General features: G+C 31.8%; 1 protein-coding gene and 1 pseudogene across 1 annotated transcript; both read right to left on the reverse strand.

The window, feature by feature from the left end:
• Positions 1–2,182: 2,182 nt before the first annotated feature.
• LOC125419280 (tetrahydroberberine oxidase-like) lies at positions 2,183–4,091 on the reverse strand (annotated as a pseudogene).
• A 4,412-nt stretch (positions 4,092–8,503) lies between these two features.
• On the reverse strand, positions 8,504–10,403 carry LOC107418368 (tetrahydroberberine oxidase-like). The gene has a single exon (XM_048471624.2). The coding sequence runs from the start codon at positions 10,365–10,367 to the stop codon at positions 8,739–8,741; it is 1,629 nt and encodes a 542-aa protein (XP_048327581.2). The 5' UTR covers positions 10,368–10,403; the 3' UTR covers positions 8,504–8,738.
• Between the last annotated feature and the right edge of the window lie 724 nt (positions 10,404–11,127).

Here is an 11,127-nt window from a genome sequence, read left to right on the forward strand (position 1 = left end):
TGTTTTAGTTTTTTATTTCAAAAATATTTGTATCAGGCAATGCATAGGCATATTGTGGGTCGCCTAATGCCCTTATATTTATTTATTTTCCTTTTTCATAAAATATTAATCAATCTGATTTTCTTTAAATTTAAAAACCAGTGAAAATATTTAAGAAAAATAACAAAGCTGGTTTTTTATTTTTTTGGAACCCACATTATTGATATCAGGCGACACATAACAAACTCTATGCATTGCCTATTAACTTATTAATTTTTTTTTGGTTTTTTGTAAATATTAATCAATTGATTTTTTTTCAACTTTAAATAACAAGTAAAAATATTTAAACAGCATCATAGAGCTTTCTTGTTTCTTTTTTTCAAAAATATTTGGATCAGGCAACGCATAGGCATATTGTGGGTCGATTGATGCCCTTATATTTATTTATTTTATTTTTCATAAAATATTAATCAATCTGATTTTCTTTCAACTTTAAAAACCAACGAAAATATTTAACAAAAACAACAGAGCTGGATTTTTATTTTTTTGGTCCCCACATTATTGATATCAGGCGATGCATAATCAACACTATGCGTCGCCTGTAACTTATGATTAATTTTTTTTTATTTTTTATAAATATTAATCAGTTGATTTTCTTTCAAACTTTAAATAAAAAGAGAAAATATTTAAGCAGCATCACAGAGCTTGTTTTAGTTTTTTATTTCAAAAATATTTGTATCAGGCGATGCATAGGCATAATGTGGGTCACCTGATGCCCTTATATTTATTTATTTCTTTTTTCATAAAATATTAATCAATCTGATTTTTTTTTTCAACTTTAAAAACCAGTGAAAATATTTAAGAAAAATAATAGAGCTGGATTTTTATTTTTTTGGTCCCCACATTATTGATATCAGGCGACGCGTAATCAACACTATGCGTCGCCTGTTAACTTAGTAATTTTTTTTTTGGTTTTTTGCAAATATTAATCAGTTGATTTTTTTTCAACTTTAAATAAAAAGAGAAAATATTTAAGCAGCATCACAGAGCTTGTTTTAGTTTTTTATTTCAAAAATATTTGTATCAGGCAATGCATATGCATATTGTGACTCGCCTGTTCACCTTCAATTTATTTATTTTTCTTTTTCATAAAATATTAATCAATCTGATTTTCTTTCAACTTTAAAAACTAGTGAAAATATTTAAGAAAAATAACAGAGCTGGATTTTTATTTTTTTGGAACCCACATTATTGATATCAGGTGACACATAATCAACATTACGCGTCGCTTGTTAACTTATTATTTTTTTTTTTGGTTTTTTGTAAATATTAATCAGTTGATTTTTTTTCAACTTCAAATAACAAGTGAAAATATTTAAGCAGCATCACAGAGCTTGATTTTTTTTTTTTGGTACAAAATATTTGTATCAGGCGACGCACAAGCATGTTGTGCGTCGCTTGATACAAATTCATTTTATTGTATTTTTTTTTGTTTTCTTAAAATATTAATTAATCTGTTTTACTTTCAACTTCAAATAACCAGTAAAAATATTTAAGAAGCATAATTATGTTTTTTTTTTTTTTTATATTTGCATTATTTTTATAAGGTGATGCACAATCATATTGTGCGTCGCCTGTTACAATTTAATTTAATTTTTTCGGTTTTCTAAAAATATTAATCAATCTGTTTTACTTTCAGCTTCACATAACCAGTTAAAATATTTAAGAAGCATAACTGTTCTGGTTTTTGTTTTCTTTGTATTATTTGTATCAGGTGACGCATAAGCATATTGTGGGTCGCTTGTTACCCTTTTATTATTATTATTATTATTTTTTTTTTGGTTTTCTAAAAATATTAATCAATATGTTTTACTTTCAACTTCAAATAACAGTTAAAATATTTAAGCACATAACTGTGATGGTTTTTGCTTTTTTTTTGTCTTTTTTGTTTTTTTTGGCATTATTTGTATTAGGTGAATTAGCATATTCAATTTTTTAGGTGGTGTGCACATAGAGCCCACCATAGATCTTGTTCGAAAAAGTCCCAACTCAGCTTTTACAGGCCAGGGCGGATATAACTTTTAAACTTGATAAAAGCCAAACAGCTAATTAACGCAGGGTTATTACAAATCTAAGAATTGGTGTGGAAAGGCCACTTTATACATTCATGCACAAGAAAACATTAAAAACAAATTGTAACAAATTATAGGCAAACCAAACGATTCTTATTAATTATGATAAAGAAAAATCTTCAACACAATTATTATTATATCAACAAGTAACAAGACCATGATGCAGACTATATATATATATATATATGTACATATGTGTGTGTGTGTGTGTGTAAAAGTCCACATGACCTTTAACATTTATTCTATATGAGAAAACTAGAAAAAAAAATAAAAATGTAGAGGGTAGGTACTTAATTTTGTTTGCATACCTAAGAATTAATTCCTAGTTATCAATTTTCTACACCCCAGATGAAAGAGGTGGAATACTTTGTTCATGCCTAAAAAAATTGGTTGGATCAACCATGGTCTTCACGTGCACCAATCTGTTGAAATTGTTCTTGAAATACTTGATCCCCCAAATACTTGATTCTGTGTAACTAGTAACTCCATTCCTATTTGTTCCAATATCAAGATCCCTATAATTCATATATGCAGCTCTTGGATTTTTAGACACATAGGGAGCAATATAATCATAAAGCTTTCTTATCCAGCTTATATGCCTTTGTGCAGCTTCATCTCCTTCTTCCCAAAATACCACGTGGTGAATTTTGTATATATTTCCAGCTCTATGTGGGAATGGAATTTCGGATTTTGAAATCTCAGCCATTTTTCCACCATAAGGAATGAAAAGCAATTGAGCTCTTCCTGCAGTTTCTTCATGCAGTTTTTCCCACAATCCTTCCAATCCTTCTTCAGGGATAGGTTCTTTCACGTAGTCAGATTTCCCTTTGAAAGTAATAAAACCTGGAGTCCTATCAAGAAGAACATCCAATGATTCTCCGCTTGAGAATCTATTGAAGTAAAGAGTGGATTCGATCCAGCTCATTTCGGTACAATCCTCTTTCGTCAAACCAAGCTCAGGAAAGCTCTTCTCCATCAATGGAATAAGCCTATCCACACCTCCCAGGAACAAGGTATCGAATGTAGCTTGTATTGTCCTTTTCCCTTCACCACTTGCATTTAAACTCTGTACGAGGATTCTGAGAAAAAGATCTTCGTCGACTTTGTCCGCCATGTATTGCCATCGATGAACGAGTTGGGTAACATTCTGTTCCAAGGTCCTATTAACTGAGAACACAGTCACAGTTGATGGAACTGGAACAAGTTGAACCTTCCATGCAAGAACAACTCCAAAACTCGCTCCTCCACCACCTCGAATGGCCCAGAAAAGATCTTCTCCCATTGATTGTCGATCAAGAAACCTTCCATTTACATCAACTATATGTGCATCAATGACGTTATCAGCAGCTAGGCCATATTTTCGTAGCATAGTTCCGTATCCTCCTCCGCCGAAATGTCCTCCAATTCCAACGGTAGGACAAACGCCTGCAGGAAATCAAGAGTTCTACTTTTCTCTGCGATTCTATAATAAAGTTCGCCGATTGTAGCACCGGACTCAATCCATGCAGTTCTTTCATCAACATCAATCGTGATCGATCTTAGGTTTATCAGATCGATCACAACGAATGGTACTTGGGAGACATAAGAACGACCCTCGTAGTCGTGGCCTCCACTTCGAATCCTAACCTGCATGCCATGTTTTCTTGAGCAGTTAATGGCTGCTTTGATATGGGAAAGTTGCAATGGTGTAATGATGACAAGGGGTTTTGGTGTTGCGGGAGAAGAGAAACGACCGTTTCGAATGGAGAAGTTCAAGACAGATACATATGAGGAATTGGTTTGGGTGTAAATGAGTTGGGAGATATTGGAGGTGGTGTTTGGATAGTGAGAAAGACATTGGAGAAAGTTTTCATGGGTATGAGCTGAAGCTGATGATGCCAATGAAAATGAGAAAAGAAAAAGAAAAAGGAGAGAAGACATTGAAGAGCTTACTGGGGAGTTCATTTTGTTTCTGATGGGTTTGTGTATATTTTGTTTTGATGGGTTTGTGAATAAAAGTTAACAAAGAGAGCCCTATTTATAGTTTTTTTTTTTTCCGTTTATTTTCAGATTTAGTGTATATTACCTCGAGTATATGGTTAAATATTTTCGTGCAAGGAAAGGATTGATTAATCAAACCTTTAAAATTCATCTTTGAAATGGATTAATTGGAGAGAAGGAAAAGTTTGAAAACCAAGTTCAAGTTGATAAGAATGTCGTTCAATTTGCATTTCATTGACATTTGACCTTGACTTCATGATATTGGTTTAGATTTTTCTAAATTTCCTTTCACATACGTTTCTGATTGTTCATCAGCTACATACCATATGTATTAGGCTTATCGAATTTTAACAAATTGTATATATATATATATATATATGTATGTGTGTGTGTGTGTGTCAGCAGAAAAGAAAAGAAAATTCCTTATATATATATAATTAGGTCCATATATATATATATATACTTATTTATATATTTTAATAAAACTGTATTGAACCGAAAACAATCCTTTGAAAAAAAAAAAAACGTTTTCTTTTCTTTTTTTTTCTTTTTTTAATGTTATATATATGTATATGTTATGCGTGTATATATATATATATAAGGATGTTGCTATGATGGATATAGGTGCTGATAATAAATGGTAATAAGTTGATTTATTATCGGATTTAAACAACCTTACGCCCACCATAAAATTAGTGTGCAGCCACTATAATGCGCATATGTATATTAATTAAAAGTTGTGGGGGAGTGGTTTCATTCTTTTTTTTTTTTTTTTTTCCCTTCTTCTGAATAATGTTTAATTTGAAGGAACATTGCAAGAACAGTTTTGTATATTTGAGTATTCTACATGATTTAGCATTTTACGATATTGAACTTTATTGTATATAACCGTGTTGCCATGAAAGTCGAAATAGCCGAACAGAAAAATCCTGCAGATTAAACAATTTGATTATTTGATGATGGTGGACGTTTCTACTTTTGGCAACAAAAAGTATTCTATATGATTTAGCATTTTACAATATTGACCTTTATTGTTAAAATCTATATGACCATGTTGTCATGAAAGTGTGAAATAGCAAAACAGAAAAATCCTGCAGATTGAACAATTTGACTATTTGATGATGGTGGACGTTTCTACGTTTGGCAACAAAAAGTATTCTATATGATTTAGCATTTTACAATATTGACCTTTGTTGTTAAAATCTGTATGACCGTTTCTCATGAAAGTGAAAAATCTTGCATTTTATTGATGACCCAATTGTTGAATTTCATTTATATTTTTCTGGTCCTAACACTCATTCTCATATATGTAGATCATTTTTAAATGAAATTGTTGAGTTTTAAAACTAGTATCTTTTGAATATGATACTATGTTAAATTACCACTAATTCAAAAATTTAAATCGATAAAAAAAAAATTTTATTTTATTTATATTTTTTTTCAACAAATTACAAAAATTTATTACAGTATAATATCTTTCTCAACCCAATGATATACAAAGCTATAATAGTAATAAAATTTTAACAAAACCAGCTAGAGCATAATACCCATTTTGCACAATGTGTAGCAATAAACTTCTGTCCATTAACTGTCCACCTTTGCACTATATTAAGCAAAAACCGCAGAGTATATGATGGAGATGCAGAAACACGGCAACAGCGGCAGCACGACATGCAGAAACATGGTAACAGCAGCAGCGCGGCAGCAACACCGCAACATCAGCAGCAGCAGCAACAACAGCAAGCTCAAAACAACAGCAACTTCAATATGAACAGTAACAATACCTAAAGTAGGAGAGAATAGAGTGCTACAGTTGCTAAAAAACAAACCTAATTTAAATTAGATGATCGTTAGGATGGTGTATGTTCCAATCACGTGAATCATTTGCTATGAAGCCAAAACACATCGTTTTACTTTGTTCTGATTTTCTTGTGAACGATTAGACAAAATGCACCGTAGATTGATATATATGTAATAGAATGCACCGTTTCATTAGTAAATTGATATATATGTAATAGCTTGCCACCTTTTCGGGTTAGATAATTACCATTTTTTTCATTATATGTAATAGCTTGGTGACCGAGCTGAAATTCCAATACCTTCTCTACTGGTCGTTTGTGAATGAAAAACCCATTTTTCTTGCTTAATTGAAAGCTTCTTCATCAACTTCTCCCCACTGACTGCCCACCTTTGCACCATATCAAGCAAAAACCAACAGAGTATACTTCCCACTTACAACATTATGCTAAGCAATATGAACAGCCACCACCTGGTAGTTTGAATGAATAACCAATATACCTTTGGACAAAGAAGATTATAGTAGCGTCCAGGGACACAAGAATGGGTGCAGATTATCCTAAGAAGCTCCATTTTCTGCTTCAAAACATGCAGCTGAGGTAAACCAACTTTACCCACTTTGCCATTTTCCAAGTTAGCTTCAATAACAACAACAATAAAATAAAATAAAATAAATCAACACCCAAAACAATTTTTTGAAGAAGAAAACATAAAAATGGTTGAAAGTGAAGTGGAAAGAGACCAGAAGACGATGGAGAACGAGAGGAAGAAAAGCGGGTGGATGATGTGGTAGTGGTGGTGGGGAAGAAGAGGGTGGAGGTTGTGAAGGGAATATTGAGGCGTCTGAAGGAGAGGAAAAGTGCGGTGTGGTTTGGACGACTTACACTCATACACTGAATCAACCAGTTGCCTCCCATCTCCTTCTCATTTTCGCTTCACTTCCCAACGCCCACATTTTTATCCTCATTCTTCTGCCAATTTGTCCAGCGGGAACCCGGCCTTATGGATCGGGTATATGGACCATTAAACTTATTATTATTATTATTATTATTTTCCTTTTCCATAGTTAAAAAAAAAAAATGAATATAAAAGTATTAAAATTTCTTTTGGGCCTAGTAAAATTTTATAGATATTCCGATAATATTTTATTATTTTTATATTTATTTTTGTACATTATTAATTTAAAATAATATAAATATTTTTTTACAAATTATTTCAGTATTGGTGATAGAACTTGTATTGTATAACATTAAATAAAAATAATAAGAAATCTAAATAGAAAGTGAAAATAAAATAAAATATATTATTTTTTTAATAATATATATATATATATATTATTGGAGAAGTTGTTGATATTTTTTATTTGTTTATTTTTATATTTAAGATTTTAATAATATTGATGGTGAGGTTGATATAAACGAGATAATGGAAAAATTATTTTAAGTGATTATAAAGGTTAATTATACTGGGCACTTTTAAGGTTTTTCTTGACAAAATCTCACACGATACGATAACATGATATAAACCCACATGATAATTTACGGATTTGGATTAACGATATTGTATCGGGTTAGTATCAGTATCATCCAATAAGATCTAATAAATTAATAGGTTTTAACGGATAAAATACGATAAACCCATTAGATCCATTAAAGAGGAGTATTTTAGTAATTACATATATTTTATAATATTAAAATTACTTAATATATTGTTAAACATGTATTAATTTGTTTTTTTTAGTTTAATTTTTAAAAAATCTAAAAACAAACAACAATTTTTATAATTTTTTTAAAAAAATATTATTTTACTATTTCAAAGCTAAGTAAAATTTAAATTTTCAAATTTGTATTTATCGTTAATGGTTTAACGGATTTGGTGACAAGTTATACGTTAATTTATAGAATGGGTTCGGATTTATCTATTTTCACACAAAAGCTTAATGGGTCGTATTTTGATTAACTTAATTTCACACGAACACGACATGACAAGACACGACACAAACACGATTTAACACGACACATTGCCAGGTCTAGTTTTTCTTAATTACACCCGGATACCTTCAATATTTTCATAATTACATTGCACATCCTCGATATTTTTTTTAATTACAACCGGATATTTTTATATTTCCATAATTATATTGCACACTCTCAAAGTTTTTCTTAATTACAATCGGATACCTTTTCAAGTTGTGTACATATTGAGCACAATATTAATCTAATTCCGAAAAAGCCCAGCCCAGTTTTTACGGGCCAAGGGTACCAAATATTATTATTTTATTATTTTTCTAAATTATCATTATTATTATTATTATTATTATTACTATTATTGTCTTTTTGTCTAAAAGGTAGCTACCCTTTTTTTAATTTCTGTCACCGCGCTTCAATTTGTCTCTATACATAAGCTATTTATGTGAATGATAGAGAATACAGATCTTCATTTGCTCATTGGACGTAATTAAGGAATTAATCTAAATTATAATATTTATAAAAGTTAAACAGCTAATTATTACATGGTTATTACTAATCTAAGAATTGGTGTGGAAAGGCCACTGTATACATTCATGCATAAGAAGGGTTATTTGCATGAAAACATTAAAAACAAATTGTAATTAATTAGTAGGCAAGCCAAAAGAATCTTATTAAATTATGATAAAGAAAAATCTTCAACACAATTATTATTACGAAAAAATAACAAGACCATGATGCAGACTACATATATATATGTGTGTGTAAAAGTCTATATGACCTTTAGTATTTATTCATTTATGAGAAACCAAAAAAAAAAAAAAAATGTAGAGGGTAAGTATGTATGGTACTTAATTTTCTTAATATACCTAAGAACTAATTTCTAGTTACCAATTTTCTTTACCCTAGATGAAAGAGGTGGAACACTTTGTTCATGCCTAAAAAAATTGGTTGGATCAACCATAGTCTTCACATGCACCAACCTGTTGAAATTGTTCTTGAAATACTTGATCCCCCAAATGCTTGATTCTGTGTAACTAGTAATCCCATTCCTATTTGTTCCAATATCGAGATCCCTATAATTCATATATGCAGCTCTTGGATTTTTAGACACATAGGGAGTCATATAAGCATAAAGCTTTCTCATCCAACTTATATGCCTTTGTGCAGCTTCATCTCCTTCTTCTTCCCAATAAATCAAGTGCTGAATTTTGTATATATTTCCAACTCTATGTGGGAATGGAATTTCGGATTCGGAAATCTCATCCATTTTTCCACCATAAGGACTGAAGATCAATATAGCTCTTCCTGCAGTTTCTTCATGCATTTTTTCCCACAATCCTTCCAAGCCTTCTTCAGGGATAGGTTCTTTCACATAGTCAGATTTCGCTTTATAAGGAATCAAACCTGAAGGAGTCCTATCAAGAAGAACATCCAAAGATTCTCCACTTGAGAATCCATTGAAGTAAAGAGTGGATTCGATCCAGCTCATTTCGGTGCAATCCTCTTTTGTCAAACCGAGCTCGGGAAAGCTCTTCTCCATCAATGGAATGAGCCTATCAACACCTCCAAGGAACAAGGAATTGAATGAAGCTTGTATTGTCCTTTTCCCTTCAGCACTTGCATTCAAACTTTGCAAGATGATTCTGACAAATAGATCTTCGTCGAATTTGTCCGCCACATATTGCCATCGATGAACGAGTTGGGTAACATTCTGTTCCAAGTTCCTATTAACTGAGAACACAGTCACAGTTGATGGAACTGGAACAAGTTTAACCTTCCATGCAAGAACAACTCCAAAACTCGCTCCTCCACCGCCTCGAATGGCCCAGAAAAGATCTTCTCCCATTGATTGTCGATCAAGAAACCTTCCATTTACATCGACTATATGTGCATCAATGACGTTATCAGCAGATAGGCCATATTTTCGTAGCATAGTTCCGTATCCTCCTCCACCGAAATGTCCTCCAACTCCAACGGTAGGGCAAACGCCTGCAGGAAATCCAAGAGTTCTAATTTTCTCTGCGATTCTATAATAAACTTCACCGATTGTAGCACCGGATTCAATCCATGCAGTTCTTTCATCAACATCGACTGTGATCGATCTGAGATTTATCAGATCGATTACGACGAATGGTACTTGGGAGACGTAAGAAAGACCCTCATAGTCGTGGCCTCCGCTTCGAATCCTGACCTGCATGCCATGTTTTCTTGAGCAGTTAATGGCTGCTTGGATATGGGAAAGTTGCACTGGTGTAATGATGACGAGGGGTTTTGGTGTTGACGAAGAAGAGAAACGAGGGTTTCGGATGGAGAAGTTCAAGACAGATGCATATGAGGAATTGGTTTGGGTGTAAATGAGTTGGGAAATATTAGAGGTGGTGTTTGGATAGTGAGAAAGACATTGGAGAAAGTTTTCGTGGGTATGAGCTGAAGCTGATGATGCTAATGAAAATGAGAAAAGAAAAAGAAAAAGGAGGGAACACATTGAAGAGGTTATTGGGGAGTTCATTTTGTTTTGATGGGTTTGTGAATAAAGCTAAACAAAGAGAGCCTTATTTATAAGTTTTTTTTTTTTTTCCGGTTAATTTTCAGATTAGCTATATATTACCTCGAGTATATGGTTGAATAATTTCGCGCAAGGAAAGAATTAATCAATCAAAACTTTTAAAACTCATCTTGAAAATGGATTAATCGGAGGGACTAATGGAAAAGTTTGAAAACCAAGTTCAAGTTGATAAGAAAGTCGTGCAATTTGCATTTCATTGACATTTGACCTCTGACTTCATGATATTGGTTTAGATGTTTCTAAAATTTACTTTCAAATATGTTTCTGATTGTTCATGACTTATATACCATATATATTAGGCTTACCACATATATATATATATATATAGATATGTATGTGTTTGCCATCAGAAAAGAGAAAAAAAAGAAGCATTTCATATACATATATATATATATATACACATATACTTACATAGATATTTTAATAGAACCGTATTGAACCAAAAACAATCCTTTAAAAAAAAATGTTTTTTTGTTTTTGTGTTATATATATATACACATATATATTTATAGGATGTTGCTATGACGGATATAGATGCTGATAATACATGGTAGTAAGTTGATTTATTATTGGATTTAAACAAGCTGACCCGCCATAAATTAGTGTGCAGCCATTATGGTGGGCACATGTATATTAATTACAAGTTGTGGGGAAGTGGTTTAATTCCTTTTTTTTTTTTTTTTTTTTTTGTCCCTCGAAATAA

The sequence above is a fragment of the Ziziphus jujuba genome, chromosome 1, assembly GCF_031755915.1.
Source record: "Ziziphus jujuba cultivar Dongzao chromosome 1, ASM3175591v1".
In the NCBI taxonomy this organism is placed as follows: Eukaryota; Viridiplantae; Streptophyta; class Magnoliopsida; order Rosales; family Rhamnaceae; genus Ziziphus; species Ziziphus jujuba.